Here is a 19,108-nt window from a genome sequence, read left to right as displayed (position 1 = left end):
GCCACTGAAAATCCGGTGTTTCTATGTCAAATGGTTTTGTTATATTTCCATGTCTTTCGGTCTTCTGTGATATATATAAAGTGTAATATTGTGATGCAAACTCAAAATTGAATACATTTCAACTCTATATCTGACATGGTACAGGTGTCTTCTTTTTTCTAAGCCCATAAACATGTGTGTGAGGTGTATACTTTTGTTTCAAAGTAGATTTGTTTAAGACTACGAAGAAACACTCTGTGTGACCCTGATTTAGCCCACTGCAGTAAAAGGTTAAACATCTATTTCTCCCTGCCTCCCTCACTCCCTCCCTCAGTTCTGCCAGGCTCATGGCTTTGAGTACCTGACGGGCCGGGTGTGGATCGGCTTCTGGCTCGTCTTCATAGTGCTGTTGATAGTGGCGGCCGAGGGAAGCTTCTTGGTTAAATACATCTCACCCTTCACCCAGGAAATCTTTGCCTTCCTCATCTCACTCATCTTCATCTACGAGACCTTCTCCAAGCTCATCAAGGTACAACCAGCAGACATGTTTTACATGACGACAGTCTAAGGGGCTGTAACTTTGTTGTTCTTTGGATAGAATAGAATAGAATAGAATAGAATAGAATAGAATTGAATAGAATAGACCAGATGTGGTATTTAGCATATAATAATCACAGACATTTAAATAAATCATTTTATGGTAAGTCCCAGCTGGTTGCATCTGATCCGTCAATTTGACCGTGACATGGGTCATTTTCCTTCTTCCAGGTATTCCAGGAGCATCCTCTGATGAGAAGCTACCCGCCTGCCTTCGGCTTGCCCGGCATGGAGTTCCCCGATGGCCCCGTCCTAAACCAACCCAACACGGCCCTGCTGTCTTTCGTCCTCATGCTTGGTACCTTCTTTGTGGCCTACTTCCTTAGGAAATTGCGCAACAGTCGATTCCTGGGCGGAAAGGTAACCTATGACAGCCATTTTCTCCAAAAAAAACTTGTGTTTTCTATGGGCTCATTAAAAATGTTTGCCCGTGTGTATCTGTCTTACAAATTACAATAACAATTTGATCACAAAAAACTCTTAAGTGTCATGGATGCGGTATGAACATAGGCTTCCTATTTTAGGCCTATATAATCTATACAAGTGACCCTATGATCTGAAGAGTTCAGTTTTATCATGTGATCCCCCCAAGGCCAGAAGAATCATCGGAGACTTTGGCATCCCCATCTCCATTCTGTTTTCTGTACTGTTGAGTTACTCCGTCCCCGACACATATACCCAGGTAACCATGACTGTGCCGTTGCCAACTAACTCCTACTCCTACATCTATCCGTACAGATATCTAAAGGCTCCACTCCATCCCTTATAACTACATGGCCTAACTCACATTCAGCTAACACATTGAATATTTAAACAACGTCTCTCACAACTAACTCTCCTGTACTTCCTCGTCATAACTTTGCCCTTGACTGGTCCTGTTTCTGTATTTATTTATTTATTTATTTATTTTTTACAGAAGCTGAATGTACCGTCTGGTTTCTCGGTCACGTCTCCCGACAAGCGGGGCTGGTTCATCAGTCCGTTCGGCGACCTCAAGCCGTTCCCCGCATGGATGATGGGGGCGTCGGTGGTGCCCGCCCTCCTCGTCTTCATCCTCATCTTCATGGAGACACAGATCACCTCGTAAGTGCTGCCGGTTGCTACGGTAACACCGTTCACTTCCATGGTGGTGCCTGTCAGATGTGTTAGACTAGATCAGCTTGTGATCAGGATACAGGTTGGCTCATGCGTACGTGCAGTGTAGGGGGTTGCCATGGAGAGGCCAGTTATAGACAGGATGGTGTTGTGGAACAAATCTATAAACAGAGTTGGAGGTACTGCAAGTTCAACAATAGCAACTCTCAATTGGCTGCAGGCTTCAGACTAGAACCGCCATAGGCCAACAGCCACTGACGTTTGATTTTGTAAATAAATACAAATCACCCCCCCCAAAAAAAGCTATGCCCTGCTCCTTCCATGACTTTTCCTAAATGTTTGTATTTTACACTGCTCACAGAAAGTATTTAGAGCCTTTTTACCAGTTTTTTTCCACTCCTATTCCCAACTTACCCCGCCAAGACAATGTGCTGGAGCACATTGGTACCCAGCCAGGCGCTAATGAGTCTCTCTCTCCTCACTGAATGAATGACAAATGGAAGAATGGGTGATAATTGTGCACCTTACTTCACAACAGAATTTAAATGAGGCCTAACTGAATGATAAGGAGGGTGAAGAGGTTGATGTAATTTAGAAAGACAATAGTGTAATGATGAGTTTGTGTTATGCCTATTTATCAGCAGGAAATAATTTGAATGGGCACCTTGCGGGTTGATACCATTCTCTTTTTATGTTTTATTTTGTAAAAATAGGCTGTTATGGGACTTTTATTTACTTTAACTCTATTACTAATCAAATGTATTGCAAGGCAAATGAAAACATGCTGCATGTTGCAGTAGGCCTTTAGAATAATGCAAAACATATCCTTGACTCTATCCAGCGACGCAAACGATGCCAGCCCACTGAATGAATGGCAAATGGATGGAATGGTCGATAATTGTGCAAGTTACTTCACAACGGAATTTAAATTAGGCCTAACTGAATGATAAGGAGGGTGAAGAGGTTGATTTAATTGGCGCTCATGTTAATAATTTGACCGCGACCTTGTGGGTTGATACCATTCGCTTTTACGTTTTACTTTGTAAAAATAAGCTGTTACAGGACTGTTTTATTTACTGTAACTATATTACTTTAAAATGTATTTTAAGAGAAACGAAAACATGCTATGTGTTGCAGTAGGCCTTTAGAATATTTGCCAAACATATCTTTGACTATCCAAGTTGATGAGCGGGAAACAAACAATGCCAGTCAGCCTGCACAGCCGGACCATCGAAACTACACCTAAACTATACCCAAACGAATTTCACACATTTACATTTTAGTCATTTAGCAGACGCTCTTATCCAGAGCGACTTACAGTTAGTGAACTTTTTTTTTTTTTTTTTCATACTGGCCCCCCATGGGAATCGAACCCACAACCGTGGCATTGCAAACGCCATGCTCTATCAACTGAGCTACATCCCTGGCGGCCATTCCCTCCCTTATCCTGGACGACGCTGGGCCAATTGTGCACCGCCCATGAGTCTCCCGGTCCAGGATCTCTAGTGGCACAGCTAGCACTGCGATGCAGTGCCTTAGACCACTGCGCCACTCAGGAGACTGACACGCATACACATAATATAGGAGTTAGCCTATAGACAAGATTCAATTGACAATAATCTGATGAGCATATTCTGTAGTTTCTATTACACTTACTTTTGTCAAATAACTCTCATAATTGAAGAGGTGCAGCTCTTTTTCAAAATTTCACCTTTTTCCAAGAATATCCGTGCTGTCCATGCATTCAGCACATGACCACTCGCGTGGCACCATGGCTCTGCCTATTAAGCAAAAACGAGTAACAAAATGTACTTCAAATTTAAATATGCTAATCTGTTGTCAATGGATGAATGAGCGACAGAAACCAGATAGAAACTGATAATGGTGCATGTGACTTCAATGAACTGAATGAATTTGATTGATCTGAATGATGACGGTGATTGAATTTAGAACAATAGTCTAATGATGATGAGGAATTGTGGGCATTGTGGGCGGTCTAATTATTTTATTATGAAAAGGCTGGAAATGGTATATAATTTCCCCTGGGAGAGTCAAATCAGACACCGAGTACAACATACACTGTGTGTAGTTCACAATGGCAAGCCCAACCAAACGAATGGATTACAAACGCTGCAGAATGTAGACGAGTTGTAGTCGGATGGAGGATCGGATATTGAGCTTGAAATCGACGTTGCTGATGAAGAGTCTTCATCTCATTCTGATGTTGACTTCAAGCCTCCACCTCCGACACCAGAACAGAGCCGACTGCCACGGTGAGACGGGAGTCTGCGAGGGATGACAGGGTTTAGGTAGAAAAGAGTGATGGGTTGATGTGACATGCAGATGTTGCAGCACATCAGAGATTGTACTGTTCCTCATGCGCACAGAAAAGGAAACAGTACCTGAGACATGTCTATGGATGATGGATGAACTCAAAGCATTTATTGAACTCATGTACGTCCGCGGGGCATACGGCGGAAAGGGCATGGATGTGGAATATTTTTGGTCTGATAGGTATGGGGTGGACTTTTTCCCGAGAGACCAATGCCACGCAATCGCTTCAGAGAGATGATGTGACACCTGCGGCAGATGCACACGAAACAAGGCCCAGGAAAACTGTGTGGAGTGCAACCGATTTGTTTGTGGGGCTTGCTCACACAAAGCCCCGAAGCTGTGTGCTGACTGTGGACCCGAAGCATAAAGAGAAGATGAGATTGATTCATGTGTAAAGGCACGGTATTAGGGAACAATACAGTGTCTGATACAATCAACAAATGACTATTTTTAATATCTTGTCATGAATATATTTTCATGAATATTTCTTTATGCAATTCACCCTTTACAATTGTTCATGCACTGGTGCTTTTGTTTAGGAATACGGCAAATCATTTCACCTGCACACCTGGCTGGTTATATTATTATTATTATCTTTTTCGTTTCTACTTTGTCAAAAGAAGCTGTAACTGAACTTTATTAATTACTATAACTCTATTACTAATCAAATTTACAAATAAGTTGATCAAATGGATCACACTGTAATCGAAAATAGGCTGTAGGCTTACGTTTTTTTCTAGCACTTTGTTGAATTATACAAAACAAAATCCTTGACTTCTAGTGTTAACCAACAGACATCTGATCCTTCTCTGGAATTAACCAATCAGATTGTAGTAAAGTGAAGAGGAAAGACATTACACAATTACCATCTTTATATCACAGGCACAGAACCAGATACTTTGTGTGTAATGATACCCAACAAATAAGAACATGAAAACAGTGCTTCTTTCCTGGACCACATAAAGGATATGTGCTGTGCATTTTCTTGTGTGTGTGTGAACATGCTCACGTTTGTGTGTGTGTGTGATTTTGCACGTATAGTATGTGTTTATGCATGTTTGTGTGTGTACAGGAGTGTTTATTTACACCTCACTTACCCTTTCCTTACCCCCCCCCACCCTCTCTCTCCCGATCCCCCCATTCCAGACTCATCGTCAGCAAGAAGGAGCGTCGCCTGGTCAAGGGCTCGGGCTTCCACCTGGACCTGCTGCTCATCGTCACGCTGGGCGCCATGTGCCCTCTGTTAGGCCTACCCTGGCTCACCGCCGCCACGGTGCGCTCTGTCACGCACGTCAACGCCCTTACTGTCATGAGCAAGGCCACGGCGCCCGGCGAGAAGCCAGTGATCCAGGAGGTGAAGGAGCAGCGGGTGACGGGCCTGATAGTCGCCGTGCTCGTGGGTGAGGAGGATGCTGTTGTTCTGGAAAGGGTTGGATTGGATCTAGGCCCTGGGGTGGTTGTTGTGATGTGAAGGAAGGTGTTCTTCATGGTAGATAGTGGTCCATTCTGAGGTGTCTTTGTATATGGTACCTTGTGAGGTGTACTGTACCATTGGGACTTTGGAAGGTAACATGGAAAGCAAACGAAGAAATAGGAAAATAAACAGACAATGAGTTGACAGTGACTTTAGTCTGGTTGTGGACATATTATTTACCTGTCTATAACAAGGCTTCCTCTGGTTGTGGATGTATTATTTACCTGTCTATAACAGGGCTTCCTCTGGTTGTGGAGGTATTATTTATCTGTCTATAACAAGGCTTCCTCTGGTTGTGGAGGTATTATTTACCTGTCTATAACAAGGCTTCCTCTGGTTGTGGAGGTATTATTTACCTGTCTATAACAAGGCTTCCTCTGGTTGTGGAGGTATTATGTATCTGTCTATAACAAGGCTTCCTCTGGTTGTGGAGGTATTCTTTACCTGTCTATAACAAGGCTTCCTCTGGTTGTGGAGGTATTATGTATCTGTCTATAACAAGGCTTCCTCTGGTTGTGGATGTATTCTTTACCTGTCTATAACAAGGCTTCCTCTGGTTGTGGAGGTATTATTTACCTGTCTATAACAAGGCTTCCTCTGGTTGTGGAGGTATTATGTATCTGTCTATAACAAGGCTTCCTCTGGTTGTGGAGGTATTATTTACCTGTCTATAACAAGGCTTCCTCTGGTTGTGGAGGTATTATGTATCTGTCTATAACAAGGCTTCCTCTGGTTGTGGAGGTATTATTTACCTGTCTATAACAAGGCTTCCTCTGGTTGTGGAGGTATTATTTACCTGTCTATAACAAGGCTTCCTCTGGCTGTGGAGGTATTATGTATCTGTCTATAACACGGCTTCCTCTGGTTGTGGAGGTATTATTTACCTGTCTATAACAAGGCTTCCTCTGGTTGTGGAGGTATTATGTATCTGTCTATAACAAGGCTTCCTCTGGTTGTGGAGGTATTATGTACCTGTCTATAACAAGGCTTCCTCTGGTTGTGGAGGTATTATTTACCTGTCTATAACAAGGCTTCCTTTGGTTGTGGAGGTATTATTTACCTGTCTATAACAAGGCGTCCTCTGGTTGTGGAGGTATTATGTATCTGTCTATAACAAGGCTTCCTCTTGTTGTGGAGGTATTATTTACCTGTCTATAAAAGGCTTCCTCTGGTTGTGGAGGTATTATGTATCTGTCTATAACAAGGCTTCCTCTGGTTGTGGAGGTATTATTTACCTGTCTATAACAAGGCTTCCTCTGGTTGTGGAGGTATTATGTATCTGTCTATAACAAGGCTTCCTCTGGTTGTGGAGGTATTATTTACCTGTCTATAACAAGGCTTCCTCTGGTTGTGGAGGTATTATTTACCTGTCTATAACAAGGCTTCCTCTGGTTGTGGAGGTATTATGTATCTGTCTATAACAAGGCTTCCTCTGGTTGTGGAGGTATTATTTACCTGTCTATAACAAGGCTTCCTCTGGTTGTGGAGGTATTATGTATCTGTCTATAACAAGGCTTCCTCTGGTTGTGGAGGTATTATTTACCTGTCTATAACAAGGCTTCCTCTGGTTGTGGAGGTATTATTTACCTGTCTATAACAAGGCTTCCTCTGGTTGTGGAGGTATTATGTATCTGTCTATAACAAGGCTTCCTCTGGTTGTGGAGTGTATTATTTACCTGTCTATAACAAGGCTTCCTCTGGTTGTGGAGGTATTATGTATCTGTCTATAACAAGGCTTCCTCTGGTTGTGGAGGTATTATTTATCTGTCTATAACAAAGGCTTCCTCTGGTTGTGGAGGTATTATGTATCTGTCTATAACAAGGCTTCCTCTGGTTGTGGAGGTATTATTTACCTGTCTATAACAAGGCTTCCTCTGGTTGTGGAGGTATTATGTATCTGTCTATAACAAGGCTTCCTTTGGTTGTGGAGGTATTATGTATCTGTCTATAACAAGGCTTCCTCTGGTTGTGGAGGTATTATGTATTTGTCTATAACAAGGCTTCCTCTGGTTGTGGAGGTATTATTTACCTGTCTATAACAAGGCTTCCTCTGGATGTGGGTATTATTTACCTGTCTATAACAAGGCTTCCTCTGGTTGTGGAGGTATTATGTATCTGTCTATAACAAGGCTTCCTCTGGTTGTGGAGGTATTATGTATCTGTCTATAACAAGGCTTCCTCTGGTTGTGGAGGTATTATTTACCTGTCTTTAACAAGGCTTCCTCTGGTTGTGGAGGTATTATTTACCTGTCTATAACAAGGCTTCCTCTGGTTGTGGAGGTATTATGTATCTGTCTATAACAAGGCTTCCTCTGGTTGTGGAGGTATTCTTTACCTGTCTATAACAAGGCTTCCTCTGGTTGTGGAGGTATTATGTATCTGTCTATAACAAGGCTTCCTCTGGTTGTGGAGGTATTATGTATCTGTCTATAACAAGGCTTCCTCTGGTTGTGGAGGTATTATGTATCTGTCTATAACAAGGCTTTCTCTGGTTGTGGAGGTATTATTTACCTGTCTATAACAAGGCTTCCTCTGGTTGTGGAGGTATTATGTATCTGTCTATAACAAGGCTTCCTTTGGTTGTGGAGGTATTATGTATCTGTCTATAACAAGGCTTTCTCTGGTTGTGGAGGTATTATGTATTTGTCTATAACAAGGCTTCCTCTGGTTGTGGAGGTATTATTTACCTGTCTATAACAAGGCTTCCTCTGGATGTGGAGGTATTATTTACCTGTCTATAACAAGGCTTCCTCTGGTTGTGGAGGTATTATGTATCTGTCTATAACAAGGCTTTCTCTGGTTGTGGAGGTATTATGTATCTGTATATAACAAGGCTTCCTCTGGTTGTGGAGGTATTATTTACCTGTCTTTAACAAGGCTTCCTCTGGTTGTGGAGGTATTATTTACCTGTCTATAACAAGGCTTCCTCTGGTTGTGGAGGTATTATGTATCTGTCTATAACAAGGCTTCCTCTGGTTGTGGAGGTATTATGTATCTGTCTATAACAAGGCTTCCTCTGGTTGTGGAGGTATTATGTATCTGTCTATAACAAGGCTTCCTCTGGTTGTGGAGGTATTATTTACCTGTCTATAACAAGGCTTCCTCTGGTTGTGGAGGTATTATTTACCTGTCTATAACAAGGCTTCCTCTGGTTGTGGAGGTATTATTTACCTGTCTATAACAAGACGTCCTCTGTGATTAAAACAAACAAACCTTGTATTTACACTCCTGTTTGGTGTTCCACCTGAACTAATATCTTGCGGACAGACTACATAAACATAACCAAATTATGTGAGATTTTAGTTCTGGGTTAACATTTAGTTCTGTCTTAACATTTAGTTCTGGCTTAACATTTAGTTATGTATGAACATTTACTTCTGTTTTAACATTTACTTCTGGCTTTACATTTAGTTCTGGATTAACATTTAGTCTTGGGTTAACCGAGATTAACCACCCTACAGATCCCTAGGCGACCTAGATCTCACACATTTGACCTTTCACCTTTGACTTTCCCAAGGCATGTCCCTGGTGATGACAGACGTGCTTCGTCACATTCCGCTGGCCGTGCTGTTCGGGATCTTCCTCTACATGGGCGTCACGTCCATCACCGGCATCCAGCTCTACGAGCGCATCACTCTCATGTTCACGCCCGCCAAGCACCACCCCGACCACATATACGTGACCAAGGTGAGCCCTCTGCCAGAATATGATGGAGAGTCTAACCACATGTTACTGTATGTGACCAAGGTGTGTCCTCTAGAGAACATGATGATCCGTTTCTGTTATAGATGTCTGGTTTCTATTCCTAGTCTATTTAGATTGTGTCTGTGGGCTTAATTTGAAATAAAATAATAAATAAATAAAAATAAAAGATAATAGGATTAAGTATCCCCTAGACATTGATCTAATGATCTATTAATCTATTGATCTAATGATCTATTGAGCTAACGTCAGTTTTGGGATCAGTGTAAGTAAAAGACAACAGGAGATCCACCCAGTAGATGGAGCTCAATCCATCTAATTCTATATAACAAATTCCATAGACAGGGTAACATTCCATAGGCAGGGCAACAACTGTTGTCTGTCTGTCTGTCTAGCGTGTCAACTGTCCTGCCCAGAACATTATTCCTAAACAAATTATTTTCAATCACTGTAAATTGGCAATAAAGTATGAATTCAATACAATTCAATTGTGGGTTACACTGTACTTAAAGCATGCAGGTATAATACACTAGGATGCAGTTATAATGAATTGTAAAGACTTGTCATAAGCATGTATAACCCCGATAATAATGTGTGTGTGTGTGTGTGTGTGTGTGGGCCGCAGGTGAAGACATGGCGTATGAACATGTTCACCATCATCCAGCTGACCTGCATCATGTTGCTGTGGGTGGTCAAGTCCACCGTGGCGTCGCTCGCCTTCCCCTTCATCCTCATCATGACCGTGCCGCTCCGCCGCCTCATCCTCTCCCGGATCTTTGAGGAGCGTGAGCTCCAGGCGGTAGGTAGACAATTCCTGGAATGATCTGAATTCTGGCACAATCGTCTGGTCTGTGGCAACATTGGGTCACATGTTACAGGTAGTGGCGCGGCCATGCCTAGGCCTAACGACTTGCTTTTTAAATTATATGAGCAAAAAAAATATTCCACTTTATTTGGAATAGTAAGCCGGACAAAATTAAACAGGCCTATTAAATAGTACCCGCAAAACACCAGTCTCAACGTCAAACAGTGAAGAGGCGACTCCGGGATGCTGACCGTCTAGGCAGAGTTGCAAAGAAAAAGCCATATCTCAGACTGCCCATCTTAATCTTTTCTTTTTATTGGCCAGTCTGAGATATGGCTTTTTCTTTGCAACTCTGCCTAGACGGTCAGCATCCCGGAGTCGCCTCTTCACTGTTGACGTTGAGACTGGTGTTTTGCGGGTCTGTGAGGCGTCTGTTTCTCAAACTAGATTTGTCCTCTTGCTCAGTTGTGCACCGGGGCCTCCCACTCCTCTTTCTATTCTGGTTAGTGCTAGGTTGCGCTGTTCTGTGAAGGGAGTAGTACACAGCGTTGTACGAGATCTTCAGTTTCTTGGCAATTTCTCGCATGGAATAGCCTTCATTTCTCAGAACAAGAATAGACTGACGAGTTTCAGAAGATAGTTCTTTGTTTTTGGCCATTTTGAGCCTTTAATCGAACCCACAATTGCTGATGCTCCAGATACTCAACTAGTCTCAAGAAGGCCAGTTTTATTGCTTCTTTAATCAGCACAACAGTTTTCAGCTGTGCTAACATAATTGCAAAAGGGTTTTCTAATGATCAATTAGCCTTTTAAAATGATAAACTGGGATTAGCAAACAAAACGTGCCATTGAAACACAGGACAAATGGTTGCTGAAAATGGGCCTCTGTACGCCTATGTAGATATTCCATTAAAAATCAGCCGTTTCCAGCTACAATAGCCATTTACAATGTCTACACTGTATTTCGGATCAATTTTATGTTCTTTTAATGGACAAAAAAACTTTTGAACGGTAGTGTATATTATTATTTGTTATTCTTTATTATTTTATTACAATGTATATTGTATACATTGTTGCTTTGGAGATATTGACGCAATGTTGTTCATGCCAATAAAGCAGCTTGAATTTGAATCTCTCTCTCTCGCTTTCTCTCTCTCTCTCTCTCTCTCCAGCTCGACGGGGAAGACGAGTCATCCCCCAACTTTGATGAGGATGGTCGGGACGAGTATAACGAGATTCACATGCTTGTGTAGACACGTGACACGGGGGAGGACCAATAGGCTCTCTCCGTCTTCCAACGCTAACCAATTACGAGCAAGCTTCTTTGGAAGACAAACCTTATTATGTCTGGGTAGCTGTGTCTTTGAACAACCCCCCAGATGTGCTGAGGGTAGGATATTTGTCCAACAGAGAAACATTATTATGTATACATATATATTATATGTGTATATTACTGTGTGTATATATATTCAAATCTTGCTCTTCTTTGATCTAAAAATGCTGTAAAGGAATAACCCCACTGTTATGATTTGTTTCTGTTTGTCCCGCTCCAACTATATTTTCTTATCTCAGAAGGTCAGATACAACTCTACTGCCCTACTGTGGGCTTAGTGGGTCAGAAGGTCAGTAACAACTGTACTGCCCTACTGTGGGCTTAGTGGGTCAGAAGGTCAGTAACAACTGTACTGCCCTACTGTGGGCTGAGTGAGTCAGAAGGTCAGTAACAGCTCTACTGCCCTACTGTGGGCTGAGTGGGTCAGAAGGTCAGTAACAGCTGTACTGCCCTACTGTGGGCTGAGTGGGTCAGAAGGTCAGTAACAGCTCTACTGCCCTACTGTGGGCTGAGTGGGTCAGAAGGTCAGTAACAGCTGTACTGCCCTACTGTGGGCTGAGTGGGTCAGAAAGTCAGAATGGTCAAGCTCACTACAGATTCCAGGTGGAACTATAATGTCCACAGCCCCAAGGATTCCAGGAGGTTGGTTTCCTCTCCCAGTGTTGGAGTCCCATATATCTGGGGCACCGGTGGGATGAACATTGGTTGTACGACAGCCTCACGGGGGGTTTCACCAGGAGCCAATACTCCACTGCCTTTCCCCTCTTCTTCGTACTGTAGGCATTATCAGTGCAATTTGATGACGTCGCTAACCAAACAGGGAGTTTGACGTTCCCTGTTATTTGTTTTCACTGTGTGTACTCCCCTTTAGTTGTTTGCTCCTCGCAGGACACATTCACCTTTGACCTTTGCGATTCACCTGCACTGCCACACCAGTTCCCTGGTCCAATAACAGAAGAAGAATCATTGGATGAGCCCTCTCAATGCAGTTCCCCCTGAAACGAAGATGCACTGAGGACTGCGTGTGTTTTGGAGCAGTTTTACTTCATGAGGTATATTCTGCCTTACATGCCAGTCCAATTATTGTGTATTGACTGTGGATGTATATGTGAACACATTGAGATCTGCTGACCTTGAATATGTTTCAATGTTTTGTGACCATACGAATGAAATGTTATCCTACCTATTTATTAAAATGTTGTATTAGTTGCCAAAATTCTATGAAGCCATATTGACATATGAGATTCTAAATGTCTCTTAGTTGGAGGAATTTACAATTAATAACTTTATTCAAAACCTTTGTCACAGTCACCAGAATTATGCCACAGGTATCAGAATCACTGTATAGCACCACTGTCATTGTGTACTTCCATATTCTGAGGGCAACTGTTGGATGTGAAGGGTACAGAAGCTTCAAGTGAAACTAACCCTTGAACTGCAAATAGATCATTAACCATGAGTTTGTTGTTCCTGTTGTGAACACAAATCAGTCATGGACATTTTAAAATGTTGTTCAAGTTATACACAGTTGGTTCAGACGTGATTCTGTACAACATAGCATTTGTTAACAGTGACTGGAATGGACTCTTTACCTCAAGGTTCAAGTTTATACCCCACACCGAATGTCTGTGTGTTTAAAATGTACGTTTTCATGAGCTCTGCTGCATATAATCTTTTGGCTCTGGTTGTATTTAAACTAGATACTAGGATTGGAGACTTTCTGAATGCATTTTGTGTATGGCAAACCTACTTAGCCCCACACCATGTGAGACTTATTTAATGTATAGGCCTACCCACTGGGCACACACTGGTTGAGACAATGTTGTTTTCATGTCATTTCAATGAAATGACGTTGAACCAACGTGGAATAGACGTTGAATTGCGGCCAGGGGACGGGGAAAGACCTATACTCAGCAAAATAATTCCTCAGTCATCGGGGGGGGAAATAATTGGAAGTGTGGTTATTATTCAAGATAATAAAAAGGTATAGCGTTGTTCTGTCAGTATTCTCGTGAGTGTTGGAACAGGGACATGAATGTCTCATTGTTATGGGCCCGGGAAAAAGGCCTTGCATGTTAGACGTTGGGAATCCACAAAGCTTCGTCGCCTAACACCTCCATGCTAGCACAGACCAGACCACCCACCCAAATTCTAGGAATATAGCCTTGTTATGTTTTTTAACCGCAGTTACCTAGACCTCTCGCTTGATTGAAAGTCTCCGGGCCCTTTATTTCTCATCTGATTGGATGTCTAGGACATGGAAGGTTTTTGTTATCTGTACAATGTGCACACTTGTGAAGGCTATTAATATGTAGACAATCAGAAATGTATGCCTGTATATCTTTATGTATCTACTCTGATAAGGAATATGATAGAACCTCTAACCATGTGGCAACATCCTATTGTATTATGTTCTAGTTTTTTCCCCAATCTTTTTTTGTACTGCATATTCATCTGAATGAATGAGTCATTCCCTACAAGTTTGTGCCATGTAATGAATATGACGTTATAAAGGTGATGATCACCTTTAAATAGTTATTATTCCCTTTAGAATTCTCTAAGCGTCAGGTCAGTGATTATTTAAAGGATAATTTTACTTTAATTGAGGGTTTTGAGGCATTGAAAATATGTCCTGCAGGCCACTTGTAATGAAGCACTTATGACATACAATACTATGTATGCCTCAATACAGGACAATGTCTTTAGTGTCATGTAGAAATTTGAATGGTTTATACATGCTATACCTGTGTGTTAAAATCAGCCTGAAGCCATGTCACACACAAATATAGTGACACACACAAACACATTGACACACACAAACAGAGATATAACTATTTCTGCTCTGAAAACGATACCTGACTATAATGACAAAGTGTGGTTTGTCTGTCTGAGATTTTTTTAAATGTGAGTTTATTTTATGGTAAATTATGAATTACTTTAGCAATACTGAAATAGACTTACTGTATGTTATGTGGATACTTGAATAGCAGTTCAGCCTGCTGTTATTGTAAAGGGGTTTTCAAACTACTTGTAAAACAAATTATTTTTTTGTCTGAAAATAAATATTTATTATGTGTTTCAAATAAATCTATCAATTCTTTATTCAAAACTCATTTAAATACATAACAATATAATACAACACTATTAGCGCCGTTGTTTAATATAAAAATGTATGGGTGTGCAGTGGCGATGTGTCAGGTGGGGCAGGCGGGGTGGAGCCCCACCAATATCCAGGAGATTTGCATGCAATTCTGTTATTTCATGTCACAACAATATAGCATATCAGTTAGCAACCAATAACATTGTATTACAAAAATTGCTTGATCTTATAAAGCATAAGTGGTCGCTTTCCCATTGTATTGTTGTTTTGGTCAGTTTTCGTTGAGTAAGGCAGCTCCAAAATGCAGCTGTTTCAACCTCGCTCTGTGCTTTCTGTGGAGGGGCAGACAGAGAAAGTACAGCGTGTAGGCGTCGTTGATCTTCTCTGATTGTGCGTGATTGGCTCAGGGTGCTGTCACTCATGGAGTACTCTACGTCACCGCAGCACCTGCTGGGAGAGCTAGCCAGCAAAAGCCCTTCTTCGGTGCTCCATTGATTTACAGTAGAATTGCCCTCCCAAGAAGGCTCATTGTCATTGGCCACAGATAAATCAACGTATTATGTCCGGTAACTTTGATTGGACTGATGTGTCAACTTCATAGCTAGCTAGTTTTTTACCACGCACTGTTACCACGTCTTCAAGCTAGGTAGCTTAGCTAGCTGAAACATGTTGACTAGCTCAGCTATCTCCTAGCAAATACATTTTCAAACAGCGTTATGAAGGAAATGTAGAGAGAAAACGTATTGATGCTCATTAGCCACCTAAACTTTAAAATATGTCCATCCATTAAAATAAAGCAAGCTGGAAAAGAAGATTCAAGTCGAGTGGTGGGTGGTGGACCATGGATCAGTGGCTAACATCTGTTTTAGAGGTAGGCTAGCTATAATATCCTAGAGCCTACAAGTCTTATTGTTGATGTTTGATGGCATACTGTAATACCCATGGAACCACATGTAGAAGAAGGGTTAGTTATAAATATATTTGAAGGAACTGTAGCTGTGCAATAGATGAAGCAAAGGAATAGTGTTATAAACGTTGCATATTGTTAACAGGGCCCCTTTGTAACAGGCGGGCAGACGCACGCAGTATTGCGATATTGCAGACCGACTACTAGCTAGTTTTCTCTATAAAGTATGCTCCACTACAGTGGTCTTCCAAATATATGAGTTAGATATATGGGAAGTAGCCATAAACTGACCACAACCCAAATGTTGTAATGTTTGTATGTGTGACTCAAGACTCATTTCTGGGATTGGTTATTAATGCATTCATTGTGTAGCCAGTGTAGAGTACCTGTTTTGATGCATATGGTTTTTTGATTGTTAATATCGCCACTGTGGGTGTGTAAAAATGTGTTTTTATGTATGTAATACAGATATCCAACTTACTGTTTGCTAACTCTAGTGTGTCTCACGTCATAGTGTATTTGTATGTCTGTGGTTGTTTGTGTGTGTCTATTTACATGCTTGTGTGTGTGTACGATTTGTCCCCACACGAGAGGGTTGGCTCTCAGAGCCCTGTGGATGTGTTGCAGGTGGTGATACGGACACAGCAGGGGGGAGGAGCAGAGTGGTGATGTGGACACAGCAGGGGGAGGAGCAGTGTGGTGATGTGGACACAGCAGGGGGAGGAGCAGAGTGGTGATGTGGACACAGCAGGGGGAGGAGCAGAGTGGTGATGTGGACACAGCAGGGGGAGGAGCAGAGTGGTGATGTGGACACAGCAGGGGAGGAGCAGAGTGGTGATGTGGACACAGCAGGGGGGAGGAGCAGTGTGGTGATGTGGACACAACAGGGGGGAGGAGCAGAGTGGTGATGTGGACACAGCAGGGGGAGGAGCAGAGTGGTGATGTGGACACGGCAGGGGGAGGAGCAGTGTGGTGATGTGGACACAGCAGGGGGGAGGAGCAGTGTGGTGATGTGGACACAACAGGGGGGAGGAGCAGAGTGGTGATGTGGACACAGCAGGGGGGAGGAGCAGAGTGGTGATGTGGACACAGCAGGGGGGAGGAGCAGTGTGGTGATGTGGACACAGCAGGGGGGAGGAGCAGAGTGGTGATGTGGACACAGCAGGGGGAGGAGTGAGAAGAACATCTGGTGCACCTCTAGGAAGATGTCATCCTTCAGTGAAGGCTCCATTCAACTGGTAACGTTGGTCACTTGGTCCACACAGTTTTTCAACCCTACTTAGGAGGTGAAGGATTGTTCCGTTTTTCTCTACTTCTCTCACTCAATCCATTCCTTTTAGTGGGGACTGGGTTGTGAACAAGTGCACACTTCAGGGAGAAAGGGTAAAGAAATTGTCCGGGAGCCACTGACAAACGCGCCTAATAAACGTAGCATGGACTACTGTGAACCAGTCACTCCAATGTCAGGGTGTGACCGGTCACGCTGTTCGTCACACTAACACACCATGTAGCTCTCCGTGGCTCGGGCGATGTCAACAGTAATGTATGGATTATTACAGTGTAATTAATGGACTAGCGCTACAGCTTCGCTCTGAACAAACATGTGATGTCGGAGAAATATGATCGGGAACAGTGTGGCTAGCCATGTGCATTAGGCTACCCCCCAAAAAAAACATTTATTAGCTCAACACCAAAAAAACACCCTGGAGACAGGAAAAATCTGACTTTCCCATGACTAAAGGTTGTATATCTTCGCCGAATGGCAGTAAAAAAAAAAAAAGTTCTACACGGCTATAATTATTCCTTTCCTCTGTTCTCACTCATCAGCCATGAATATGTCATTGAGAGCTCAGGGGCCATGATAGTGTATTTTGTATGTCTGTGTGTGTGTGTGTGTGTGTGTGTGTGTGTGTGTGTGTGTGTGTGTGTCTATTTACATGTATTAGAAAAGAAGATACACAAACTATAACCATTCAATAGAACTGAACATTATAGGCAGTGAGTTCTGGTGATTTTATGTCTGTAAATGGCTGTGTCTACAAACAAAGTATGTTTCAAATAAATCACAGATCATTTTGGAGCGAAGGAAGAGGCAGGGAAATATTCCACTGTCTCACATGACTAGTTAAAATGTGTTTTCCATTATTTTTTAGGTGGTATAAAAACTGAAAGCGTAACGACTGTTGGATCACAAAGCTCTTCTATTTGAAATAGGACAGTTCAGAGATATACTGCTTTCTCCCCCACTTTCAATGGCCTGATATCCATTACTGAGAAATAGGGTTGCCAAATTCTGCTAACTTTCCCCAAATTCCCAATTTTTCCAGAAATCCTGGTTGGAAGATTCCTGGAATTACAGGGAAATAAGCAGGACATCTGGGAATCCTCCAACCAAGATTTCTGGAAAACCACTGAATTTTGGAAAAGTAACTGGACATTTTTGCAAGATGTTTTTTGCTGTAGCATGACAATTAGAGGACTAGACTGCTGTGGCAGGGTTGAACTTCAACAGTCTCCAAAATAATGGCATTGACATGTAGGTTGTTGGACGAAGTCAGGCAAGAAAGTATCATATTTGCTCCCCTGCTAAGGCATACATTTACATTACATTTAAGTCATTTAGCAGACGCTCTTATCCAGAGCGACTTACAAATTGGTGCATTCACCCTATAGCCAGTGGGTTAACCACTTTACAATATATATATATATATATATATATATATTATAAAAAAAAATTTTGGGGGGGTAGAAGGATTACTTCATCCTATCCCAGGTATTCCTTAAAGAGGTGGGGTTTCAAATGTCTCCGGAAGGTGGTGAGTGACTCCGCTGTCCTGGCGCCGTGAGGGAGCTTGTTCCACCATTGGGGTGCCAGAGCAGCGAACAGTTTTGACTGGGCTGAGCGGGAACTATGCTTCCGCAGAGGAAGGGGAGCCAGCAGGCCAGAGGTGGATGAACGCAATGCCCTCGTTTGGGTGTAGGGACTGATCAGAGCCTGAAGGTACGGAGGTGCCGTTCCCTCACTGCTCCATAGGCAAGCACCATGGTCTTGTAACGGATGCGAGCTTCAACTGGAAGCCAGTGGAGTGTGCGGAGGAGGGGGTGACGTGAGAGAACTTGGGAAGGTTGAACACCAGACGGGCTGCGGCATTCTGGATGAGTTGTAGGGGTTTAATGGCACAGGCAGGGAGCCCAGCCAACAGCGAGTTGCAGTAATCCAGACGGGAGATGACAAGTGCCTGGATTAGGACCTGTGCCGCTTCCTGTGTAAGGCAGGTTCGTACTCTCCGAATGTTGTAGAGCATGAACCTGCAGGATCGGGTCACCGCCTTGATGTTAGTGGAGAACGACAGGGTGTTGTCCAGGGTCACGCCAAGGCTCTTCGCACTCTGGGAGGAGGACACAACGGAGTTGTCAACCGTGATGGCGAGATCATGGAAGTCCTTCCCCGGGAGGAAGAGCAGCTCCGTCTTGCCAGGGTTCAGCTTGAGGTGGTGATCCGTCATCCATTCTGATATGTCGGCCAGACATGCAGAGATGCGATTCGCCACCTGGTTATCAGAAGGGGGAAAGGAGAAGATTAGTTGTGTATCGTCAGCGTAGCAATGATAGGAGAGGCCATGTGAGGATATGACAGAGCCAAGTGACTTGGTGTATAGGGAGAAAAGGAGAGGGCCTAGAACTGAGCCCTGGGGGACACCAGTGGTGAGAGCACGTGGTGCGGAGACAGCTTCTCGCCACGCCACTTGGTAGGAGCGACCGGTCAGGTAGGACGCAATCCA

General features: G+C 42.9%; 1 protein-coding gene across 4 annotated transcripts in view; it reads left to right on the top strand.

The window, feature by feature from the left end:
• Window positions 1–14,588, top strand: part of LOC121536476 (anion exchange protein 3-like) — a 61,864-nt gene extending 47,276 nt beyond the window's left edge. Inside the window, exons 14-21 of one of the 4 annotated variants that reach the window (XM_045206745.1) lie at window positions 314–508; window positions 748–936; window positions 1,169–1,258; window positions 1,493–1,659; window positions 5,152–5,405; window positions 8,997–9,166; window positions 9,807–9,980; window positions 11,159–14,588. In XM_045206745.1, coding sequence (XP_045062680.1) covers window positions 314–508; window positions 748–936; window positions 1,169–1,258; window positions 1,493–1,659; window positions 5,152–5,405; window positions 8,997–9,166; window positions 9,807–9,980; window positions 11,159–11,239 — 1,320 coding nt within the window. In that variant the 3' untranslated portion in view covers window positions 11,240–14,588. The remainder of the gene's footprint in view (window positions 1–313; window positions 509–747; window positions 937–1,168; window positions 1,259–1,492; window positions 1,660–5,151; window positions 5,406–8,996; window positions 9,167–9,806; window positions 9,981–11,158) is intronic. The other 3 variants (XM_041843770.2, XM_041843769.2, XM_041843768.2) reach the window with 3 other exon arrangements.
• The last annotated feature ends 4,520 nt before the right edge of the window (window positions 14,589–19,108 follow it).

This window comes from Coregonus clupeaformis, chromosome 23 (genome assembly GCF_020615455.1).
Source record: "Coregonus clupeaformis isolate EN_2021a chromosome 23, ASM2061545v1, whole genome shotgun sequence".
NCBI classification, from domain to species: Eukaryota; Metazoa; Chordata; class Actinopteri; order Salmoniformes; family Salmonidae; genus Coregonus; species Coregonus clupeaformis.
Note: the sequence above shows the minus strand (reverse complement) of the source record. Positions and strands in the feature narration are given on the sequence as shown.